Raw genomic sequence first — 26,127 nt, 5'->3', positions numbered from 1 at the left:
TGTGGCCAGCGAGAGGCAGTGCTCTGACTGACCAGGCTCAGGAAACATCCCCACCCCTGAAGCCACGTACACACTCAACTCCACCTAACCCATGAACAGAGAATGGGTGGTTCCCCTGAAAAACTGGAGTCCTCTTATAAGTAGGGAGAAATAAAACAACAGATGTCCACTAGGCCTCTTTTCTAGTCCCTTTATCATTCTCTGCAGGAGCTGGCCCTCCCTCTGCTAGATGTCCCTAAGAAATGGTATTCATTACCTCTCAGGATAGCTCATTCCATTTGGGGACAACCACGATCAATAGAAAGTTCTCCCCAATGTTGAAATAAAATCTCAGTGTTTACACTCACGATCCTGGTCACGTCCTGAGGGCCACATAGACCAATCCACGTGGAGACTTGTCAGTTGCTCGAAGATAGAAATCATGACCACCCAGCCAGATCTTTCCCACCTCTGAGTAAACACCCCAGGTCCCTTCAGTTCACCCTGTGATTTAGTTTCATGCTTCCCCCCCACCTAAGTCATGCCCCAGGCTTCTCTGACCTGCACAAGTTAACATTCAGATCTATTCAGAATACTCCAGGAAGGTTTGAAGGGCTAAGAGTAGAACAGAGCTGTCTAGACACATTCTTTCTAATAACGAAACTTATGCAGGCTTTTGCCTTTTTGACCTCAGTCTCTTCACATGGTTGGCTCCCTCTGAGCTCCCTGCTTGAATCCCTGGTATTTTTATGCCAGCTGTTTTTTTTTTAAATCTATCTTTTGAATTCTGTACTTGGTTTCTTTATATTTGGTCTTTTCAAACTTCATCTTATTAGATTCTGCTCAGGGCATCTGCGTGGCTCAGTTGGTTGAACATCTATCTGACTTTTGATTTTGGCTCAGGTTATGATTCCAGGGTCATGGGATTGAGCCCCATGTCAGGCTTTGTGCTGAACATGGAGCCTGCTTGGGATTCTCTCTCTCTCTTTCTCCGCCCCTCCCTGCCCCTCTCTCTCTCTAAAATAAATAAAAAGTTAGATTCTGGTCTAATGGGATAACTGTTTTCTTTAAGTGATTTTTCAAGCAGCAATAGGGTAACTCTTCTGAGAGGTCCTTATTCCTCCTCTGTGGGGAAACACTTTTATAACTTCTCTATGTCTCTGTGTTCCCTTCTTCGGTGTGTTCTTCCCTCTGTGTTTCCTTCTTCGGTGTGTCAATTCTTTAACCTCATGTTTGATTCTTCTTTACCTTCTTAGTGGAGAGGTGGAAAGTGGGTCAGACGGTTGAGGATGAGTTCACAGTGGGTGACCTTTGAGTTGGGTATTGAAGGATGAATAGGAGTCTGCCAAATGGAGAAAGGACGTTGGGAGTTCAGTGTTTGGAGAAAGTCAAGAGCACAATGGGTATATCACAGTGGAGGTCCAAGGTAACTCAAAAGAGAGGCTGCAAAATGGCAGTCTTCAGTTGAATTTGGTTCTCAAGGATAGTCTGCATGGCCCTCATTATGTTAAGAAAAATAAAACCAATATTTGAAAATTGTAGGAGTTCACATAAAAACCAGGACTTTGCATTTTTAAGAAGTCCTGTCAATATCAGATCCCCATAGGTAATTCTTGGTTGAGTTGGCTGGGACTGAGTAGCTGGTAGCCCCTATAGGCAGGGCACACTCTCCCCACTGCCCCAGGGTCCTTGCTCTCGTCTAGTGTAGCATACCTGCTTGGCTCCTTTATTTTGCCTCCCTGGCCCCTTCATGCATTTGAATTTGCGGCCTCAATTTTAAACATTATCTACCAGTGATTCACAAATTCTAGCATCAGAAACACCTAGAGGTCTTGTTAAGCAGATTGCTAGGCCCCACTGCCACAATGTCTGATTTAGTAAGGGGGAGAGAGGCCTGAGAATCTGCATTTCTAACAAGTTCCTTGGCGATGCTGATACTGCTGGTCTGGGGACCACACATGGAGAATAACTGACCTCCTCGTTTCACAGGTGAGGAAACTGCGGCCTGCCTCTGGTAAGCACAGCATCTGGCCCCAAATGCAGGTTTTTCCACTCCAGGTCCTGTACTGAATCTACTAACCCCTGCGGAGCACCAGTGGTGGTGGTGGTGGTGGGTGGGGGGGGGGTCCATCTGCATCCTGCCTGCTCTCCCTTCCTGCCCCTACCATGTTTGAGACTGGGCATTGAAGCCCATTCATTCCATTTTCAGTCTCAGCCTCCTTAACAATAGCCATCCATTATTCTATGCTCCGATGCCTGCAGAATTTAATTACTTGCCTGGCCGTGAAGTGAATTTGATTGTTGGGAGCTGCGGTGTTCTGGAGGAAGCACTAATGAGGAAAGACTCTCAGCAGAGAAGAGAAGGCATCTGGGGGGCTTGTGTTTGAAAGCAGCCATTCACTGTGTGGCAATAGGTCTTGGTCTTCAGTGAGCTTTTTCGTTCCCGCCTCGAAGATGTCCGTCGCATTTCATAAATAAATCAGGGCTTTTGTGTCCAATAATTGCCTTGCTTTGTAACCAAGATCAAAAGCACCAATGGCCTTGGATTCAAAGCCAAGTTTATTTTTTATTTTGTGGTTGCAGGAGAGAGTGAGGGTTTGCATGCTGGAGGGTCTAGCTAGGAGGCCTACATGGAGACAGAGCAAGTGGGCAAAGTGCCAAGGGAACGAGAAACCCTCAGCCAATCTCCACCGGCTCCCACGGAGATGAAGTCGTGAACACTCACTCTGCTAGTACAGCCTGCTGAGCTGGTCACCATCAGGCATTCAACCCCCTCAATAAACATTTATTAGTGCTATCATGACAGTAGGCAAACAATAATCATAGAAAGCAAACAGTGAGTGCTTACTGTGTGCTGGGCTCTGGGCTAAGCACTCCATAGATACTTAATTCTTAAATCCTAAGAGCAAGATGCTGTCATCATCCCATTTTATGGATGAGGGAACTGATGCTGATGAAGGTGAGCTGGAATTGGACTCCAGATGTGTGTGACTGGAGCCCATGTTTGGTGTTAGGTGGTGAAGAAGATAGATGAGTCAGACACAGTGCCCTCTTTCAGGGAGATCACACTGTAGAATGGAAGCAAAGACAGGTGTGTGGCTGTGATTCAAATGTAGCAGAGAGGGATATTGGTTCAGAGGGAGGAGGACTTCTAATCTGGGCTGGAGGTTGGGGCTCAGGGAAGGTTTTATGTTGGGGATGCAGCTTTTGAAGTGAGTTCTGAAATATTAGGATTTATCCCAGTTTGGGTTCCCCCGGAAGATGATTGAGAGTGATTACAACGCAGGGGTATATGAGCAAATGTTCTTGGGGTTTCCACCTGCAGAAGGAAAGGAGGGAAAGCAGGAGTCAGTGAATGGAGAAGTTGGGCTGTGGTGCAGTCACAGCTAAAGCCTCAGTTGACTCCTTGGGGGAGCTCGGAAGCTGGGCTGGCCCTTCTGAGTTCTCCTGAGTAGGGGCAAGGAGGATGGACCTTTACCTTTTTGGTGCTCCCAGAAGGGGGCATGGTCTTAGGCAGACCTAGGTCTTGGCTAACTGCTCTTTAGCCAAGGTAGTTCCTGTCTGCCAGCAGCCCTCCACACAGCTGGGGGATTAAAAGGGACTGAAAGTGACCTGGGTGGCACGTCACCATACAGATATGCAGAGATTTGAGAAAAGTCAGACATGGGATTCCAGACCAAAGCAAAGGCTGGTGGACAGAAATGTCTGGGTCCTGTATCACGAGCTGATAGGTCAGTGTTGCAGTCCAGTGCAGTGGTTAGGGCTGTGAACAGATTCCCTGGCTCAGTCCCTATTTTGCCACTTTCTGACCATGTGAGTTCATTTTCAAGATGAAGCTAATAATAACCTCCTTCATGGGGTTGTTGTAAGGATTAAAGAAAGATTATATAAAACCACTACCTGGTACACAGTAAGTAATCAATAAATATTAACTTTATTAGGATGGTTATTGGGGCTTTGAGAAAGAACACAGTGAGACTTAATTTTGGAGATGGGATGAAGGAATATTTTATTCAGGGCATACAGATTAAACAAAGTGTCAGAAACAAGAAAAAATATGCTCAGAAAGCCACTCACTGATTAGTTCTAAATCATGGTGGCCTTGTCTCTTCTTTTATAACCTCTTATTTCTTTTTCTTGCCTTATTATATTGGCTAGGACCTTCATCTCGTACAGTATGGAGGGATATGGGAGAGAAGTGGTATTCTTGACTTTTAAAAGGCATGTTTCTAAATTTTCACCATTTAAGACAAAAACTCTTAGCAAACAGGAATAAGCAGAAAACTTCTTTAGCCTGATAAAGGGCATTTACCAAAAGCCAACAGCAAATATCATACTTCCTGTTGAAGAGAATTCAGCAAGATGGCTGGTTGCAGAAATTAATCATATTCCTGTGTGTCAGCCAGGTCCATTAAAAAATAAGAATGATTGAAGATTAATGCCATTAATGCTACAAATTAGCTGCATCCTAAAAGTTTCAATAAGTGATGCTTTCATTGTCATTCAGAGATTAATATTTCATAATTTCCATGGCAATTTCTTCTTTGACCCATGAATTATTCAGAATTGTGTTTACTTTAGTTTCAAAGGTTTTTTTTTTAAAGCTTTATGCTTGCTTTTAACTTATAACTTTATCACAGTTGATAAGAAAATAAGGTCTGTGGGTTATATTTTTAAATTTTTGTTGAAGCATTGGCCTTATTAGATATCGAGAGCTCCTCTAAAGTGATAGTCAGTAAAACAGGCAGTTCTAGAGCAGTGCTAGGTAAGCTGACTAATGGGACAGAACAGGACTTTTTGCAAATGAGAGCACAGTACATGACAGTGTTGCATTACAGATTGGTCGGTAGATTCCACTGGTTGTCATTTTGGGGGTTATTTTCGGGAAATGATTTTACACATACACACACACATATTTTTTTATATGGAAAAATGAGACCTCTACCTTCATTCACAACAATATATTCTAGGTAGATTAAAGCACTAGAGGTAAAAAGCAATACTTTAAAACTATAGAAGAAAATGTAGGAGGTTATATTTAAAACCCTGGGGATAGGAAAAGAAACATAAAAAAGAAGGTTTCTTTTGCCTAAAGGAAACATAAGAAAAGCACAAACTCTAAAGAAAAATATTGACAAATTCCATTATGTTCGAATAAAAAAAAATCTTCCTGCAACAACAAATAAGTAAAGAGAAAACCAAATGAGACACAGTTTGACTCCCATTTAGATTGGTAGGACAGTCCTAAGTGCTGACAATAATGTGGGGCAACAGGGAGCTCTCATGACCTGTAAATTGGTCCAGCCCCTTTGGGGAACAACTGGGCTTAATGTAGCAACAGTGAAGAAAGAGGTATACACCCTGTGACCCAGCAATTCCACGTCTGAGTATAATCTAAAAATATTCTAGTATATCACACACACACACAAACCTTGTAATAGGGTGTTTGCTGCAATAGTGTTTATAGTAAAGAAACAAAAACACTTAACTGTCCATCATGAAGGGGATGGCTAAATAAACTATCTATAGTCATTCAATGGAATAGCATACAATCCTTAAGATGACGGAACTAGATGTGTATGTAACAATGTAGATAAAATTGGAAAATGCAACATTGGGTGAAAAAAGCAAGCTGAGCTGTGATATTTTTAAACAATTTAAAACAAATTAATAGTTCATGTTTGTTTTTGAGTTTTTATTTATTTATTTATTTAGAGAGAGCACGCGCGTGTGCTCATGAGTTGGGGAGGGGTGGAGAGAAAGGGAGAGAGAGAATCCCGAGCAGGCTCCACACTCTCAGCACAGAGTCTGATGTGGGGCTCAAACCCGTGAACCATGAGATCATGACCCGAGCCGAAGTCAGATGCTTCACCGACTGAGCCACCCAGGTGCCCCTAGTTCATATTGTTTATAGTATTAGAAACCTGTGTGACCTAAAGGTATGCAAAGGTGGGCTGTGGAAGGCACACTAGCTGCAGAGTAGCAGTTGAGGAAGGAGGGAGGAAGAAAGGGGACAAAGGACGCTTCAGTGGTATCTGGAACATTTTGCTTTCTAAGAGTAGTTTTGGAGCGAAAACAGAAAAATCTAATTTGGGTGGCATGTTCATGAGTGTTTGTTATTGTTTTCTCTACCCTTCTGTATGTTTGAAATATTGGAGAACTGAAATAAAGGTGGGGGGACAAAGGCCTGTTGGAGACAGATTGAAGAAGCCCTTGGATGTCAGAATAAGTTGGGATTTATTTTCTAGACATTGGAGAATCACTGATGGTTCTTGAATGGCGATGACGTAACCAGAGTCAACTTTAAGGATGATTGATTTGATATATTTGATGGCTTTGAAAGAGAGATGCTGGACTCAGGGAGAGCAGTTACATGTTATTACACATACACACTAATACGCAGATTAGTGGTGAAGGGATGGTAGGAGCCTGGGTCAGGGAGGGTGCTATGGGAATAGAAAGGAAGGAAAGGATGGATGGATGAGTAGATGGGTGGGTAGGTTCACGAGTACATGGGTGGGTGGATGGGTGGACATATAGACGGGTGGATGGGCAAATGGGTAGAAAGGTGCTGGGTAGCTGGCTACAGACATTTTAAAAAATTTTTTAATGTTTATTTATTTTTGAGGGGGGTGGTGCAGAGAGAAAGGGGGACGCAGAATCTGAAGCAGGCTCCAGGCTCTGAGCTGTCAGCACAGAACCCAACACGGGGCTCGAACCCATGAGCTGCGAGATCATGACCTGAGCCGAAGTCGGTCGCTTAACCGACTGAGCCACCCGAGTGCCCTGGCTACAGACATTTTTGAAACGCCAAAGCAGTCTGTATTACATCCTGTTCACAACAATGCAGATGAAAAAAAAGATCAGATGATAAAATGACAAGGAGGGTAAAGTGATGTCTCGGATCAGTGATGCAGCAGTAATACGTGATTAATAATATTTTGAATCTAACAAATAAGCCTGACAACATTTGTATTCACCTCGAAGATCATCTAGAGAGGGGAAAAAAAAAACAGCTCAAAACTCAGTGGCTTCAGGTTTTCATAGATACTGGTTTTTCAGAAAGATAGCTTTGTCATGCTCCCCTTCCCTCACTACAAATTTTTCTCTCCTTATCTGTAAGAGATTCATGGCAAAAAAAAAAAAAGAAACAAAAAATGTAGGTCGGCATCAGGGATGTAGTCCAGAAAGACTACTGAATATGTTCTGTTTCCAGAGAGACTCAGGTCAGCATTCCACCGCATCTCCTTCTGCCTTGACCTGGAGGCCAGGGGGAGGGCAGGGACTTGGCCACAGATAACGGGAGATTCTGCAGAGTGGCCCTGGGCACTGTGTGTTATCTGATATTTATGATGATCTAAAGCAGAGCCTTGTAAATGTCACTATGCTCTTCATACTAAAGGCAGAGGAGTACCCATGTTTTATAATTATTTGGGAATGCTTGGGGAAAAAAATTCTTAAGGCACATAGAATGCTAATTCTCCCAGTGGGGGCAGTAGAGTGGAATGTTTGAGAGCATCCCATCTGCCAGCTCTATGGTCTTGGGCATATTACTCACCCTCCCTGAGCTCCTATGTCCCAGTCTTTAAAGTAAGGTTAATGATAGTGCCTCCCATAAAGAAAGGGCTGATATTAGGCTTAAGTGAGTGATTATCTGTAAAGCAGGCATCACTGGGCCTGGCACATGCTGAGAGATTCATGAACAATAGCTAGTATTGTTCACTAACAGTGTTGTTGTCATTATCTATACTGACAAGTAGTATTAGTAGTAATAGTACTGGGCATTATAATTAACAATGATAGCAAGCGTTATTAATAATAATAATACTTAGTGTTACTAGTAGAGATCTAGAAACTCCTAGCCTGTCAGAGCACTTGTTTGTAGTCATTCCAAGGTATGCTTGGACTTCCTTAGACCTGTTTTGTTAAGCATTTCTGAAAACGGAGGCCTTCGGTGCAAACAGCATGCCAGAGGGATGCTGGAGAGTAATTACAGGGGGAGGAGGGTGACATTGCTGAGCTCCTGGGCATGCATCGGTGGGGCCCACTGCTGCCAAGAACCTCTGATGAGCAGTCCCGGGGCCTTCCTGCTTCCTGCAATCTGGTATCCCGGCTCCGGCAACAGGGGGAAGAGTTCAGGGCTCAAGTGTGCATTCCAGCTTCTTACACAAACATGCAGATGACAACATTTGGAGCTGCAGCAACAGGAGACATAGACTAGTTTGGGAAGGGGAGGAAAAGCAGGGAGGTGTCCAGGAACAGGGACAGGAAGATGATAGGGGAGAGGGGAAGAGTAACAAGGGTCCGGATGGAAGGTGGGGGAGAGAGTAGGCTATGGCTGTTGTTTGGGGACAAGGGGCTGTGACATGGCAGAATGCCCACAGCCCACTTACTGGCAAGTGAGGACACAGCTAAGAGAAACAGCCAACTAGCTGTCTAAACTGCTGTTTCCAGGGATAAGCTGACCTTCCAGGACAAACTGGAGAAGCCCCATTCCTCTGAGACACGCCTTTTAAGCCTTTGCTTGGGAAATAAATGCACAATTGCTCTGGGAGATGGCCAGTGGTACATATATCATGTATTTAAATAGGGAACATCTGTGGGTCTCAAGTTTTGTTATTGCTTAGAAAACAAGCAGGAGCGTGGAAACAATGTGGGATTTACAGCTAAAAGAGCCAAAACTTTTGTTTTGTTTAATTTGTTTCCTATTGTTTGCTTGGAACCCCAGAACTAGGAAAGCCATGAACTGTCCCCAAAGGTAACCCAACATGAGAACATCTAGTCGAGCAGAGGGAGACGAGCCTTTGCTGCTGTAGCACCTGACAAGGTGAGAGGCCCTAGAGGATAGCTGAGAGTTGAGGCGGCTTCCACCTCCCTCTCTGCTTTAATGTTTTCTCGAGGATTGTTTCTAATGGTCTCCTTCAGAGAAGTGGAGGGAGACTTGTCATTAAAACCCAACATTTTAGGATGATCTTATTTTTCTAGGCACGAAGGGTGACATTAGCACTGGAAATGACCCACCTGTTAGTTTGCCCTTTAAAAACAGAACCTTTCAAATACAGCTCATGAAGGCCCGGGACCTATGGTAATAATTTTTGGGGGCTTCCCCCTAAAAGTTCAATTAGCCCTGCACTGAAAACTAAATCAGGGGCGCCTGGGTAGCTCAGATGGTTAAGTGCCAACTCTTGATTTCGGCTCAGGGTATGATCTCACGGTTTGTGATTTCGAGTCCCACATTAGGTTCTGTGCTGACAGCATGGAACATGCTTGGGATTCTGTCTCCCTTTCTCTCTGCCCCTCCCTCGTTTGCTCTCTCTCTCTCAAAAAAAAAAAAAAGTTTAAAAGAAAACTAAATCAATCACCCATGGCAAGATTTTCAGAGCAAAGAAAATTGATTTCACTCAGGAACTGTTGTGTCAAAAAAATTTTTGCCATTTGGTCCCATGTTGACATGAATGCATGGGTTGTTTTGCGGGGGGGGGGGGGAGATTCAAAGATGGCCACTTTTTACTGCTTTCTGGTTTCCTATTGCTTCTGTGTATTAGTTAGCTCATAGACAGGCAATTATAGAGCTCCTTCTATATGCAAGTCTTTGTGATCAGAACTACAGGAAGTCCCAGCCTTTAAGGAGCTTATGCTTTGATTGATTGGAAATTGTTCCTTTTGTAGGGACTGTTTGAAAGCTTGTGCCTGGTGGAGGGTTTCAGAAGACTGTCTTGCTCTGTGGTCATTCTGGTACATTCAGACCAACATAAGCACAGATTACATCAGTATTCTTTCACATCAGCGAAAATGACAATTTATTGGATCCAATAACTGAGAAGGTCTGGATAGAAGTCTTGTTTAGGCTTCACTAGATCCAGGATGCAGATGCTGTTGTCAAGGCCTGGACTCTCCTTGTGATGGACAAGATGACTGCAGGCAGCCCAAGATTCCTGATATCCTAGCTTAGCAACCCCAGAGGAGAGAGGATCTGAGAGTATGGTTGTTAGAAAGCTCCCAGGGAAGATTCTCATTGGCTCCGCCTGGAATATGTTTCTCTTTCTAACCCAATCACTAGAGACAAGCACTCTGGTCAAACTGGGTCCCATGATTGATGGACCATCTTGTATGACTTTGCAAGCAGGGGTCAGTCCCACCATGTCTCATCTCCTGTTAGAAGAAGAAGAAGGAAGGGAGAAGTGAGAGGTGGTCATCATGGATGATTTGTTTCTTTTGTATATATATTGTATATATTTTGTATATATATATATAAAATATATATGTATATATGTATGTGTGTGTGTATATATATATATATATAATTTATTGTCAAATTGGTTTCCATACAACACCCAGTGCTCATCCCAACAGGTGCCCTCTTCAATGCCCATCACCCACTTTCCCCACTCCCCCCACCCCCCATCAGCCCTCAGTTTGTTCTCAGTATTGAAGAGTCTTATGGTTTGCCTCCTTCCCTCTCTGTAACTTTTTTTTCTCCCTTCCACTCCCCCATGGTCTTCTGTTAAGTTTCTCAGGATCCACATATGAGTGAAAACATATGATATCTGTCTTTCTCTGCCTGACTTATTTCACTTAGCATAACACTCTCCAGTTCCATCCACGTTGCTACAAATGGCCAGGTTTCATTCTTTCTCATTGCCAGGTAGTATTCCATTGTATATATAAACCATATCTTCTTTATCCATTCATCAGTTGATGGGCATTTAGGCTCTTTCCATAATTTGGCTATTGTTGAAAGTGCACCTATAAACAGTGGGGTACAAGTGCCCCTATGCATCAGTACTCCTGTATCCCTTGGGTAAATTCCTAGAAGTGCTATTGCTGGGTCATAGGGTAGTTCTATTTTTAATTTTTTGAGGAGCCTCCACACTGTTTTCCAGAGTGGCTGCACCAGTGTGCATTCCCACTAATGGTGCAAGAGGGTTCCCATTTCTCCACATCCTCTCCAGCATCTACAGTCTCCTGATTTGTTCATTTTAGCCACTCTGACCATGAGGTGATATCTCAGTATGGTTTTGATCTGTATTTTCCTGATGAGGAGTGATGTTGAGCATCTTCTCATGTGCCTGTTGACCATCTGGATGTCTTCTTTAGAGAAGTGTCTATTCATGTCTTCTGCCCATTTCTTCACTGGATTATTTGTTTTTTGGGTGTGGAGTTTGGTGAGTTCTTTATAGATTTTGGATACTAATGGCTGATTTGTTTCTAACAGGGCAGATGGGCCAAGAAGGACCAGGCTAAGGGAGAAGTAGGCCTGCCCACAAGTGGGGGCAAGGGCCAGGGATGCAGATTCCTGCACAGGTGGTGAGAAAGTATATTGGACAGGCACGTGGTGTCCTGCCAGAGGGCACACCCTCCTTCGTACCTCCTCTGTGGCCTGGACTCATTGCTGTTACAGCGTTGCAATGGCTTCTTTCATCTGTGTGCCTGCATCTCATGCTAGGCCCTCTGGAAACAGATCACAGAAAGACATGACAAGTGCCGTTTTTGGAGTCAGACCAACCAAAAGCAGAACCCTGGCTCTGCCATTTCCTAGCTATGCAGCCTAGAGCAAGTCGCTCAACCCTTCTGAGCCTCCAGCCCTCATCTGTCAAGTGGGCACAATAGTACCTACCTTAAAGGTTTTATTAGATAGTGTATGGAAGTGGCTTTGGACAGTATTCAGCAAATGAAAAATACTTCATAAACACTAGCTGCAGTTGAGAAAGCGGGAACCATGTCTCACTGAGCTCTGTGTCTTTGGCGCCTAGGTGAGGCTGGTATCTAGTAAGTGTTTTGCAAGTGCTCGTGTAGATTGAGCTGAAACTAGGTGAGGAGTTGGCCATAGACATACAAGAGGAGGTAGTTCAGGCAGGAGTGTGGGTATGGGGGGCTCTGAGAATCCACAGCACTCAATGATGTTAGGGTCCACGGGGGAGCCAGGAGGTTGGGTCTTGGGAGCCAGACTCTTCAGTGGCCTTCAAGTGTTAGGATATGAACAGGGCATTTGTTAAAAAGGTTTTTTTTCCTAGGATCCAATTTAGCAGGTCTGGGATTGCCGACCTTGATGAATGCCAGGGGTTCCAATGGCTGCCCCCTGAGAGACCCCCACTGGCTGACGGGTCTTAAACCCAGATGCCTCCATGGGCCAGGTGGGTGACGTGGGCAGGGAAAGGGAGGTGCTGGACACTGTGGCCAACTGGAGAGCAGAAACCTCATGTAGAGGGGCAGCCATCCTTGAAGCAGGGACTCAGTATTGCTGGATCTCTAGTTTTTCAAGAGAAGCTGAAAGTCAAGACTTTTAAGGGGGAATTTCCTGATTTTTTAAATGCTGAGAAATAAGTCAGATATTTGAAAATGCCGAAAGGCCAACTAAAGCATGTCTGCAGGCCGGAGATGAGTGGCCACTTGGAGCCCTTGATCTGGGGCAGTGGCTCTCACCCGGGGCGGTTTTGTGTCCCAGGGAACATTTAGCCATGTCTGAGATGATTTTTCTTGTCACAGCTTGGGGTGTGGGCGGGGAACGCTATAGGCATCTGGTGGTTAGAGGCCGCGGATGCTGTTAACCACCTTACAGTGCCCCAGAAGGCGCCCCCACCTTAAAGAGTTATGTGGCCAGAAAGGGAGTTTAGCTGGCATTAGCAGTGGGCAGAGGAAAAAGGCAGGGCTGGAGACACTTGCCACCTGATTTTTTAGACTTATTTGGGTCAGAGAAACCGGGCTCTGCCCTTTCAACCCCAAGGAGCCAATGGCTGCCGTGGCTGGCCCCTTGTTGACCAGGTATAATTGTTCTCTACACTGTGTACACTCCCTGTGCATGATGCAGCCTGCCACCCCCCAACCTCTGCAGGCATGAAAGTCATGCTAGAAATGCGGATGAGTGCGAATCCGTTGCCACTTGAGTCCCCAAGGGCTGGGTGTGATGGTCTGTTAGACATTATCAGGGTTTTGGCCTCCTGTTCCTGGTGGAATGTTTGGTTTGGGTTCCTCATTCAGTCATTTCTGGAACTGTAGTTGAGAATATTTCCCTTCCCAACCTAGCAAAATAAAATGTCTTTGAGTTCTGCACAGCTCAGTAACTCTTGGCCAAGTGCTCGCTCTGGGGCCAGCACAGTGCTTGGTGCCCAGGAGGAGACAAGCAGAGACTCGGGCAGGTTCCATCTGGAGGCTTACCGTCCCACTGAGAAAACACAAGAAGCAGCCCTCCAGCCCTCCCCATGCAACCCACCCTCCACGTGCCAGTGTCTTCATCCTCCTGAAGCACAGTTCTGGTCACCACTCTCTCTCACTCAGAAACCTGTGGCTCCCAGTTCCACTCTAAGCGATCTGGCCCAGCCTCCATTTCAAGCTTATTATCTGCAATTCTGTTGCCATGCTCCTCTCTTTGCAAATCACACTTTTCCCTTGTCCTTGGTCTCTTGCCCTCACTCAGGCTGTGACCTAGAATGCCATCTCTGGCCATTCATGCAAAGTGAGGTGGCTCTGGTGGTACTCCCCCCACCCCCCCACCCCCATCCTCTTCATCACTTCATCCTGCATCACTTCATCTTTCACTCTTTATGGCCCTTTCTGCCTCCTGCCTTAGAATTATTTGTCTTAACCCTTGACGCTACCAAACTGGGAGATTCTTAAGGGAAAAGTTAATTAAAAATTCAACTTTACGTTCCCTTTCTGGGCAACTTGCTAGCCTTGCCTCTGGCATCCAGTGGGTGTCGACTCAGCCTGTGCTACTGTTTCCCAAGCTCTTCATCTATGCCTGGCAGGGTGCCACCCAAAGTGGCTACCTAAAGTGTCATCTCTTTGTATCCTCACAGGGACTCTGGGACACTCATGACATCGCCCTACATTTACAGGTAAAAACCCTAAGGCTAGAGGAACTTTTACTTCATTCATTCGTAGATTCCTTCAACAAAATATGTAATGAGCACCCACCATGTGACAGGCTCTGTGGCATTGCAGGGGACACAGGAGTGGGAAAGTAAGATATTGCAGATTGGGAAACCCAGAAGGCAGACTTTGAGACAGCTGAATTTAGCATCTAGCAAAATGACAAGGGAGCAATCTTGGGGTCCACACATTGGGAAGGAAAGGGAGGGAGCAGTCATGCTGAAGGCAGCCTTGCTAGAAGGCTTGGACAGCTCTATGGAAAGTTCTAGAGATGGAGCAGCCCTTCAGAGCTGTCCCAATTGGGGGAGAGGCAGACGTCTATGCCCACCATGCATTTATCTTTGGACAGACACAGGCCTTCAGGCCTTGGAAGGTCACATTGTCTACTGAGGCCATCCCTGAAGAGTGCTCCTGGCTGGGGGCTGTCTGCTGCTAGCCCTCCCAGCAGCTAGGATATCTGAGCATCAAACATCAGAGGGAAAATCTCTTTGTGCTCATGGGGCTTACATTCAAGTGGGGGAAACAAATGGTAAATAAATTGACACATAAACAAGAAAGCAAGATCATTGCACTTCCCTTAATAAGTGCCAAGAAGGACACAAACAGGTGCTTATTTTACACATGGGGAAGCTGAGATACCCAGAAGTTAACTGGCTTAAAGCCTCATTTCCAATCCTGGTCCCTGGCTCCAAAATTCAGCCCTCTCTACTGTGGAACCAGGCCTGTGCTAATCATATAGAGCCTCATAAGTTAAGCTAAAGACCTGGGTCTTGATTTTGATTGAGGAGGTTCTGGAGGGAATAAAATACAAAATTATACTGGCATAGGCATGCAGAACTGGGGACAAGAGTTAGGGGCTTAGTTAAGGCACAGTTTTAGAAATCTGGGTCCTGCAGTGATGATGTGCTTGTTCTGGGACTTGTGGTCCTAGTTACTTAGGTTGCCTTTGACTGCAAGCAAAAGAAAACCATAGTTTAAAGTGGCTTAACCAGCAAAGTCCCGGAAGTGGAAGTTCACTTGGAGGCAGGCTCTGGGTTCAGTTGAACCAGTTTCTCAGGAGGTCATGAAGGAGCCAGGTTTCTTTTGCTCTGCTACCCAAGGTTTCTTCCTCTTCTGGTCCTAAAATGCCTACTGGTAGCAGCTGGAGCCCTCAGTAGAAGAGCTAAAACCTTCCCTGAACCATCTTTGTCCTTCCGTTCTATCCAGTTAAGTCACATGTTTAGCCCTGGGCTAATAGTGCATACCAGAATCCAGAGTCAGCTTCCGTGGAAGAACTCAGCTGGAAGAATCAATAAAAAGCCAAATTCATGGCTCTTTTAGGAAGCAGAAAGGGTGTTGGGGATGGATGTTGGGGAGGGAGTCAGCCTTATCTGCTACAGAGAATAAAATTGAGCAGCTTGAAGGTAGGACACAGTGACAGATTGGATTGGAGGGGAAGAAATAAACAATTTTTTTCAAAATTAACTCCAGGGGCACCTGGGTGGCTCACCTGGTTAAGCATCTGACTCTTGATTTCGGCTCAGGTCATGATCTCATGGTTCATGAGTTCGAGCCCTGTGTCAGGCTCTGCTCTGATAGTGCAGAGCCTGCTTGGGATTCTCTCTTTCTCTGCCCCTCCCCTGCTTGTGCATGTGCATGCATGCTCTTTCTCTCTGTCTCAAAGTAAATAAATAAACATTAAAAAAGAATAACTCCAGGGGCGCCTGGGTGGCTCAGTCGGTTAAGCGTCCGACTTCAGCCAGGTCACGATCTCGCGGTCCGTGAGTTCGAGCCCCGCGTCAGGCTCTGGGCTGATGGCTCAGAGCCTGGAGCCTGTTTCCGATTCTGTGTCTCCCTCTCTCTCTGCCCCTCCCCCGTTCATGCTCTGTCTCTCTCTGTCCCAAAAAAAAAAAAAAAAAAAAAAAAAAAAGAATAACTCCAAGGTTTCCCATTGCCATGCTTGGGAAGATATTATCCCATTGACCAAACTCAAGGAGATGGTGGAAATTTCATATTTGATTTTGGATAATTTTAGTTTGATATGATGAGGAGACATTAAAACCATATTGTTCTGCAACAGCTGAAGCTATAGGTCTTTGAACTTGGGCTCAAGCTATTTGAGGACAGAGCCAGGGAGAGAGGACTGCTACAGAAATGGTAACATGGCTGCGGGTCCCTGAGAAGCAGAAGCTGGAGGCAGGAGTGTGTGTGGAGCTGGCAGGGGCAGGGCTTGAGAAAGCAAGGCTGGTGGGGGTTTCAGAGGCAGGACTTAGGAATTTATCTGACAGGGGTCTCTGCCCATGTGTGCAGTGACAGGGTACAAGGATGTTCACCACATCATTGTCTGAAATATTAAGAGTGACTGGAGACAACCTAGATATCCATTGCTATGGAGTTGGTTAATGAATTATGACATATCTGGTATATGGAACCCCAAGAAGCTGTTTAAAAAGGAGGATGCAGGAGCTGCATGGCTGCAAAGGAGAAATCTCAAACATATTGTTGGGTGGAAAAAAGCAAGATGAAAAGATGTGTATAGAATGCATCTATTTGTGTTAAAAAAAAAAAGAATATACACTATCCAAATGTATGTTTGTATATCTGTAGCTGTTTCTGGAAGGTATCAAAAGAAACTTCTTTTTTAAAATTATTATTATTTTGGAGAGATAGAGTGCAAGCAGGGGAGAGGGGCAGAGAGAGAGAGAGACAGAGAGAGAGAGAGAGAGAGAGAGAGGGAGAAGGAGAAGGAGAATCTTTAGCAGGTTTCACACTCAGTGTAGAGCCTGACACAGGGCTTGATCCCACCACCCTGGGATCATGATCTGAGCCGAAATGAAGAGTTGGATGTTTAACCAACACCCACATGCCCCTCAAAAGAAACTTCTTGTTTAAAATTTTTTTAATGTTTATTTATTTTTGGGGGGAGGAAGGGGCAGAGAGAGAGAGGGAGACATAGAATCCACAGCAGGCTCTGGGCTCTGAGTTGTCAGCATGGAGCTAGATGCAGGGCTCAAACCTAAGAACTGCAAAATCATGACCTGAGCTGAAGTCAGATGCTTAACTGGCTGAGCCACCCAGGTGCCCCAAAAGAAACTTCTAATAGCAGGTGTCTCTGGTGAGGTTCTGGGGGCCTGGGAGACTTCCTTTTAACTTTTTACTTTACTGGCTGTTAGAGTTTCTTTAACCATGTGCATTTATTACTTATCATAAAAGTTAGATCATAAAAATAAATACATAAGAAACTGGGTCTTGGGTGTCAGAGAGGTTAGTGACACTGAGGACTGAGAGGAGGCCACTGGAGAGTGTCAGAGAGTCCAGAGTCAGCAGTGGGGCAAAAGTCAGGGGGAGGGGCCACAGGGAAAACTGAGGCACAGGCTGAGTGCTTCCTTGTGAGAATCAGGAATAGGAGATGAGCATAGCTGGTTAGGTTCATTGAGCACCACTGCAAATGCACGGGATGCAACTGAAGGTTCCCCTGTGAGCTCTGCACAGGAGGTTCTGCTCAGGCTCCGCTATGGTTTTGGACTGGGTCCCTTATCTTTAGCCACCAGAGCTGCAGGGAGGTCGAAGCAGATCTCTGGACTGCGTAAAGCTTTTGCTCTCTTTTAAGAGATCTTGTGCAGGCAAGGGCTACCTTCAGATGGGCGCTTTCTGGCAATTGCAGTACCAGAAGCTGAGAGAAGGACTATGGGGTGAGGAGAAGGGGCCTAGAAAGTCATCATGTCTGGTCCTGACTCTTCCTCTGTCACTGCTGAGTGTGGGGGCTCCTGACCTAAGTGGGGAAGGGAGGAAGGCTGGTCTCTGCCCATCTTTTGCTGGTCATGCTTGAGCTGAGGGAGCTGAAAGGGGGGAGCAGGATGACTCAGCTGTCAGGCAGCAGAGATCAGGGCTCCTGTTTTCTTTCTTTCTTTTTTTTTAAGTTCAAGTATAATTAACATACAGTGTTATATTAGTGTCAGGTGTACAAAATAATGATTCAACAATTCTACACATTAGTGCACATCACTGTAAGTGTACTCTTAATCCCCTTCACCTTTTTCTTCAAATTAAAAAAAAATTTTTTTTTAATTTATTTTTGAGAGAGAGACAGTGAGACAGAGCATGAGAGGGTAAGGGGCAGAGAGAGCAATGGAGACACAGAATCTGAAGCAGGCTTCAGGCTCTGAGCTGTCAGCACAGAGCCTGATGTGGGGCTTGAACCCACGAACCACGAGATCATGACCTGAGCCGAGGTCAGACGCTTCACGGACTGAGCCACCCTGGTGCACTGCACCCCCCTTCACCTATTTCACCCATCCCCCCACCCCTCACCCCTCTGGCAGCCACCAATTTGTTCCCTGTATTTAAAAGTCCATTTTGGGGGTTGTCTTTTTTTGTTTTGTTTCTTAAATTCCACACATGAGTGAAACCATATGGTTTCATAAGCCATATGAGTGGCTTATTTAATTTAGCATTGTACCCTCTAGGTTCCTCCATGTTGTTGCAAATGGCACGGTTTCATTCTGAATAATATTCCATTACATATATATACACTGTATCTTTATCCATTCATTGATGGGTACTTGGGCTGCTTCTATATCTTGACTATTGTAAATAATGCTGCAATAAACATAAGGGTGCATATATCTTTTAGAATTAGTGTTCATTTTATTTAGGTAAATCCCCAATAGTGAAATTACTGAATATTATGGTATTTCTATTTTTAATTTTTTGAGGAACATCCATACTGCTTTCTACAGTGGCTGCACCAGTTTGCATTCCCACCAATAGTGCACGAAGGTTCCTTTTTCTCCACGCCCTTACCAACACTTGTTGTTCCTTGTGTTTTTGATTTTTCAGGGCTCCCATTTTCAACATGGAAACTTCACATGATAGTCCAGGCAAACAGGGAAGGTATTAACCAAAATAATAATAATAATAATGATGATGATGATGATGATGATGATAACCTTAAGTAACAGAGAATCCTAAACTCTTCAGGCTGGGTGAGACCTGGAGATGATTTGTGAATTGTATTCTGAACTGCATTTCTCAGTATACTAAATGTGTATGTCACCTCATGGAAAAAAGATTGAGGTCGTCTAAACTGTATACTACAGCTCTCTGTAGAAAGCCATGCATATAAGGGTGTGAAAGCCTCTGAAAAGTCCTGCATAAGAGAACCTATCTCTCTTTGTTCAACTAGCTTTCCCAAGTGTATTTGCCTACAAAAGCTTCTGCCCCCTTTTTTAGTATAGCACTCAGCAGTGACCCCCAGACCAAGCTTTGTGATGCTCTAGTTTATTTATAGATGTGTAAGTAAGACTCCAGGGCCACATGGCCCATCAGTGATGCAGTGGAGGCAACAACCTTGATCTTTTGCCTTGTGCTCCATCCAGTCTGTTAACCTGTACTGTTCATGATGAATTGAGATGCTAGATCATTATTTCTCAAACTGTGTTCTGTGGAACCCCACTCTCATGAGATGCTAATGAGTATTGAGCCAGGGACACAGACTCTGGTCACATCAGCTTAGGACCCACCGAATTAAAGAAAGATGAACAGATTGATTGGCTGTGGGCTTCTCAGAATCTTTAACATGATGATGTCTCTGTAAATCACCAATGCAGGGAGGTAGAAGGTTCCTCAACTTATTTGGCCAGGGAATATTCCTTTTGCAAGGGGCCCCTCTCTGTGGATTTGTGTCATGGACACAAGTTGAGGAATTCAAGTCTAGATCAATGAAGTTTATGTTGGGTTTCTGTACCCATTCCCACCCCATCCCAAGTATTCCTGCCCTTTCTGTGTTGGAAAGGAAATTGGTCAATGCAACCAGTGACTTTCTCCCCCTCTGACATTTGTTCTTTCATATTCCAGAGCAAGGAGATTGGTCTGCAGATGCATGAGGAGCTCCTGAAGGTCACCAATGAGCTCTACACAGTAAGTCCTGCTGAGGCTCTGCTGCTGTTTGGAATTGGGTCCTCTTTCTTCAGCACCAGGAGCCAAAGGGAGTCTAAACCAGAGACCTGGAATGACTGTGGGCATTTTTGCTCTGTCTGTGCGCCAATGACTGGGAGTCATCATGGTGGGCTGTAATGGTTTGCAACCCTGGCTTCTGATTCTGTATACCTGGGGTGGGGCCCTGGGCATGTATAGTTTGTATAAGTTCACAAGAGACTTGCATGACCTACCTGCTGTGTGTTACCTGTAAAAGCAGAATACACAAGGTCAAGGTGGGGACAGCATGGACATAAAACCTCCTGAGGCAGGGATGTGGGTTTGGAGTCAGGTGCAACAGGCTGAAGTTGACGCCTGCTGCCTATTGATGGTAGGTATGTAGCTCATCTGGGCTTCCGTATTCTCGTGTGCAACATGGAGCACTGTTCGGAGGGTCACATGAGTTGAAGGGGGTGATCATTCCTTGTCATCTCCAAGGAATGATTTCGGAATAGTACAACTTGGCCTAGAACTGACCTTGCTACTGATGTGGAGGTGAGATCTGAGTGGACTTGAAATGGGTATTAGAATCCAAGTCGGTGAATGGGGAACACAGGCACACCAGGTTATGATGCACGAGTTGACTGATTGTGCCTCGAGGGCCCCTGGGCTTCTTTATGGAAGAATGTGGTGAGCCCCAGAGACAACCTGGGGGGAACAGGGCAAGGTAGCCCCAGCAGATGGAGCTCGAGACTCTTCACTGCCAGAGACAATCAGGACAGATGAAAACTGTTGTAATTTAAGTATATCAGGGTTCCTTATAAAGTTTCTCATTGAAAGTGGGGATTCTGCTGCTGAAATCATATGGAAGGAAGGGAAAGAATAGCAGGCTGTGAGAAGACCCCTCTCTTAGATGTTATTATCTTTCTATCTTCACATCCCATGCGGCCAGCAGGTAGTGGACTCCTCAGGGGCCGAGAGCTTTTGCCCAAGAGCCTGGACCTCAAGTTGGAAGTCCTGCCTCAACTCCAGCCAGCTATGGGACTTTGGGCAAAGCATTCACTTCTCTGGGCTTCAGTCTCCCACCCAGTTACATGGGGACTTTCCCGATTCAGAATTCTGTAGAGGACTTTCTAGACCAGCGTTCCCCATTCTAGGTCCTTCTTATGTTCCTCAGGAACCTCTTTGAATGAATCACTCTCCTCTATGGTATTTCAACACCTGGGTCCTAGTCCCAGGGACCACCCCGCCCCCGTCACACACACACACAGAGCCGCTCCCACCCAGATTTCTAACCTTTCCTCTGGGCTCCAGCCGGGCTCCTCTCCTTGACACCCTCTGCACACCCCAAATACTGCCCCGCTTGACCCCTTTACCCTGTAGCTCCCCCCGCTTACAACTGCCCTCTTTCCTTCTCTGCTTGTGTGTGTCATACTCATTTTCCAAACCCAGACCAAACTCCACCTTTAGAAAGCTATTACCTCTGGGCTTTGAAATCTTATGGCAGTTGAAAAAAAATCTGTCATGTTATCTCTGTGGCGCCAGTTGGCGTGCAATCTCCCTAGAGCCAGATCTTGGTCAGTAACGGTGCACTTAATGCCCAGAGACTCTGTTTGAACCCAGTTGTATGGCCTCTGGCACTTCACCTCTCAGTCTTGCCTGTGACCAACAGGGCTGGCAGGTGTAAACTGGACAGAGCAGGCGGGGATTCGGAAGACGGTGCTGGTGCCCAGCACAGTGCCCTGAACCCAGCAGGCGCTCTGCGCGCACTTGCCCTCGCTGGCCACGGGGCAGGGCAGCTGGACAGAAACGCCGCTGGTGTCAGATGTTCAGGCCAGGCAGGAAGGTCAGTCCCTGCTTCCTGTGTTCATGGCAGCCTGACGATGGCCTCAGAGCTGGTGGAGGAGGAAGGGGCAGCACCTCCCCAGTTCTCTCCTGCAGCCCCTCGTGGAGGGATGAGAGCCTCAGAATGCCAGCAGCAACCTCCAGCTCATTTATTGACGGCACACTGAGTCTTCAGTGGTTGCCCCGAAAGCATTTAAATTCAAGCACCTGGGGCTGCCTACTGTTTACCCAGTACTGCATGAGGCACGGCGGTGGGCTGTGAACATTTGAAGAATTCATCTTTGAAGTATCTTGTGTATCCCCAGTGTTCCCAGGGTGCTTGCTGAAGCAGAGGAGGGAGGGATGTATGAATACATGAACAAAAGTGGTTTTGCCTACAATGAGTTTCGAATCTGAGCACGGAGACAAGACTAAAGTACGCGAACTGGTGATACAGCGTCTGAAACAGAGTGTGGTATCTGCTGGATATGTGGACTCTGAGGGAGGCACCCAGACCATGAACTCTGTGGGGGCTGTGCCGTGCTCTCCACAGTGTGCCCAGAGCCTGTGGCAGTGCGTGCACATAGTAGGTGATTGATACACACTTACTGAGTGAAGAAACGAGAGGGAGAGTGTGCACGTGCAAGAGAGTGTGCACGTTCAGAAAAGCGATGGCTCCAGGTAGGCTGCTGTGATCAAGGCTGAGTTTTGAGCTTGGTGCCTCTGGAGGGGTAGGATGAAAGAACAGAGGGGTAGAGGGGAAGAGAAAGGGAATCCTCGGTAGGGGAGGCAGACTGCAGACGGGTCTGGGTTTGAACCCTTGCTGCACCACCTACCAGCTTGGCCAGGTCAGTTAACGTCTTGGACCTCATTTTCTTTATTGTCAAAACAAGGATAGTAACAAATGTGTCCACGTAGTATGTGCTTGGGATGTGTGTCACACAGTATGAGGTGTTTTGTATGTATTATTTAATTAGCATGTTCTACAGGTAAAGAAACTGAGACACAAAGAAGTACCTTGCTTAAGGCCTTGGTAGCAGTTTTCAGTGGCTACCTAACAAATGATGTCAAAACTCAGTGACTCATGATTTTGTTGGTTGGCAATTTGGGCTGAGTTCAACCAGGGCTGCTGATACGGCTCTGGATTTCTGGCCAGTTAAAAAAGAGCCCAAAGTGGGAAACACCCAGTGTGCCAGCACTTCTCAAGCCTCTGCTCGTGTCATACTTGCAAATATGCTATTGGCCAAAGCAAGTCACACAGCCAAGTCCATGGTTGAGGTGTGGAGGAGTGAACATCACCTCTTAGAGGGAATTACTTGCGAAGTCACAAGGCAAAGGGGCATCCCTGCAGCCAGGGAGGGGGCTGTTGTGGCCGTCTTTGCAAACAGCCCACTGCAGCCGCCCAGCTGCTAAGGACGCTGTGGACCCCAAATCTCACGCTTCATTATTAGGGATGTCTTTTGAGCACTTTCTAGTTACCATGCCTGGTTACTAGAATTCCCCTCCTTTCCCAGCCCCAGAGTCATGACAGCAGTGACTGAGGAACAAATGATGTAGAAAACATTGTCCAGTAAGCCTCACTTTAGTTCTTTTCATGTTTTCTAGAGGAGGTGACATGTTAAGGAAGTAATAGTGGGCACAGTGATGATAGAGATAAATGCTAAGGCCATCCATCACCCACTTTAGGGAAAAGGCTTGTCTCCATCTGAGACCAGGATGTGGAGGAGACTGCAGGCCTGGGCATTTTGTTCATTTGTTTGTTTGTTCATTCATTCATTCACTCACTCACTCACTCACTCACTCAAAAAGCCTTCCCCCTGCCCAGTCTTCATCACCTTGAGGTGCCCTCCTTTCTAAAACATGCCAGCATGTATGCAAGCACAAGTGCATGTGTGAGTGCACACACACACACACACACACACACACACACACCCTGTCTTACCTCACCTCTTTTTCCCTGAACTCCCATCAGTCTGACCTACTACCTCTCTCGATCATCATATGTTGGCCTGGGAGGATAAAAGGGCAGAAGTTGAGAGTGTGGGCCTATGTGCCAATGGTTCCTGAAGAAGCAAAAACAAAACAAACAACAATAAAAAACCACTGTTTTCATTATTTGGCTAAAAATATGTTCAGATTTTCGATACAGCCCTAGATCATGAAATGTATCTGTCGTCTTTTGAAGTGACAAATACTGTAACATCCCCTATATGGCCCTTTCTTTGTGCCCTGTCACTGTGCTCCAGACTCTCCCAGGCAGGGCTGCGGGAGGGGCCCCTGAGACTTGTTTCAGGGTGATGTGGAGTGCCCGCACCTAGCCACAGCTGGTGATAGGTAGATACTAATTGGAGTAATGAATGGACTCCACTTTCCAGTTGTTAAGGCTTTGATTTGATTTTGCACCGGGCTCAGGGATATGAAATCAACTCTGGACCCCCAGGCAAATTTTTGCAAGGGCATTTCCTTTCTGATGCCCACCCTCAGGGATGCAGGAGGTAGAGACAGCCTGAGACTAGGAGCCCAGAAGCCTGGGTTCTGGCTCCAGTTCCATCCCAGGCTCACGTTGAGTCTTCCTAGACCGACATCTCCACATCTGTTGTCATTCAGGTGTGACTACCATGGTTCCATCGTGTCATTGGGCCCTGTCTCCTTTATTTAATATTTTTCATCAAATTGACTCACTTAAAACTCTCAGTGTCCTAATTAATTAGTGGAAAAGCATCCTTGTGTATTGGGAAGAGTCCAGGTTTTAGAGTCAGCATGGCCTGGGTTCAAGGCCTTGTCAGTTGTCAAACCCTGTGAGCCTCAGCCCCTCTCTAGACTGTGGGGATGTTACTAGCTCATCGCTGGATTGTTCCGAGAAGAGTGAGTGGCAGAGAGCATAGCGTAATGCCTGGCAAACACTAGTGCTAAATCGTGTATTTTATGAAAGAATGAAGCATAAATATTTTTCTTGTATACTTCCGTGTGTTTCCTCTCCCCTCCTCCCCCCTTGTCACAGGGCCAGCCAGAGACCTAAGAATGTTTTGCCTGAAAAATAGCAATCACCAGCTGACCACTCTCCCATCCCCGAGGCTTGCTCTCTATTATTCATACTCCATACTCCAGCCAGAGAGACTTTCTCTTTTAAAAGATTGTTGAATATTTAATGGGGCATCTGGGTGGCTCAGTCAGTTAAGCATCTGACCTCGGCTCAGGTCATGATCTCGTGGTTCGTGGGTTTGAGCCCCACATCGGGCTGTGTGCTGACAGCTCAGAGCCTGGAGCCTGCTTGGAGCTCTGTGTCTCCCTCTCTCTCTGCCCCTCCCCTGATCACACTCCGTCTGCCTGTCTCTTTCTCTCTCAAAAATAAATAAACATGAAAAAAATTGTTGAATATTTAAATTTAGAAATAGATAATACATGCACTCAGTAAAAAGCAATGCTTAAGCAGTATAAAAATTCCATGATGAGAATTGTGTCTCTGTTGCCGGAGTCCCCCTTACTCCGTACAACCTGGGTTACTCGTTTCTAGTTCAGCAGTATCCTCTCACAGAGATGTTTGGTTCATCAAAGAGCATACGCGTGTGGACGTATCCTGCACACTCCTGTTTTTACACAAGTGGTAACAACTGGACCTACAGTTCTGCATCTTGGTTTTGTGGTTATATCTTGGAGATTGTTTCATATCCCTAATAATCAGTCTCCACTCTTATATGATGCTTGCCATGTGCTGGGTACTGGGCTAAATGCTTTGCATCTCTTAATTCATTTCATCCTCACCATAACTCGTTGAGGTAGTGATAGTATTACCACCCCATTTTATCTTAACTTTATTTGTTTTTGAGAGAGAGAGAGAGAGAGAGAGAGAGAGAGGATCCTAAGCAGACTCTGCACTGTCAGCATGGAGCCCAATGTGGGGCCCAAACCCACGAATCATGAGATCATGACCTGAGCCGAAATCAAGAGTTGGACGCCCAACTGACTGAGCCATCACCCCACTTTAGAGATGAGGGATCTGAGGCCCAGAGAGGTCAGGTGGCCAGCCCAAGGTCACCTAGCTGGGGAGTGGCAGAGCTTGCTCCTAGTCTACTCCCCAAAGCTACTTAAATAAATAAATTTAGTTATTTAAATATATATAAAGTCCTATCTGCATTTGTTTTGGAAGGTTATGATAGTTCACATTAGCGAATGAAAAACGTGGTGTAAACAGAAGGGTTCTGCAAGTTAGATGAAGATACAACAGTGCTCCTTCCTGCTGACATGTGAGCACCGAACTGAGTTTTCCCTCCTGATAAATCAGAGAATTGAAAGGGTTAACCACACATCTGGAACACCTGAAAACTGTCTTGCTGACACAGGTGGTTCCCATCTCACACTTTGGGAAATGCCAACCAGTGCAAGTTAGCTGTGCTCTGGCCCTTGATTTCGCCCATCTGTGGCATGAAGGCATGAAACTCGAGGAGCTCTGAGTCCCCTCTCCAGCTTTTATCCTCATCCACATCACTGTTGGTGGCAGACAAGGGCATGTCTCCCAACTCAGGGCAAGGCAGGCTCTGCCAGACCATTGCAGCCTGCTGG

At 45.9% G+C, this 26,127-nt stretch overlaps 1 protein-coding gene across 3 annotated transcripts in view; it reads left to right on the top strand.

The window, feature by feature from the left end:
- The window catches only part of SRGAP3 (SLIT-ROBO Rho GTPase activating protein 3), a 257,900-nt gene that overhangs the window by 150,925 nt on the left and 80,848 nt on the right, over positions 1-26,127 (top strand). For all 3 annotated transcript variants that reach the window (XM_047096125.1, XM_047096124.1, XM_047096123.1), the window contains exon 4: positions 19,684-19,746. In XM_047096125.1, coding sequence (XP_046952081.1) covers positions 19,684-19,746 — 63 coding nt within the window. The remainder of the gene's footprint in view (positions 1-19,683; positions 19,747-26,127) is intronic.

The sequence above is a fragment of the Lynx rufus genome, unplaced genomic scaffold (assembly GCF_022079265.1).
Source record: "Lynx rufus isolate CCGP_SWC_20201006 ecotype Redwood Valley unplaced genomic scaffold, mLynRuf1.p SCAF_4, whole genome shotgun sequence".
Classification (NCBI taxonomy): domain Eukaryota; kingdom Metazoa; phylum Chordata; class Mammalia; order Carnivora; family Felidae; genus Lynx; species Lynx rufus.
Note: the sequence above shows the minus strand (reverse complement) of the source record. Positions and strands in the feature narration are given on the sequence as shown.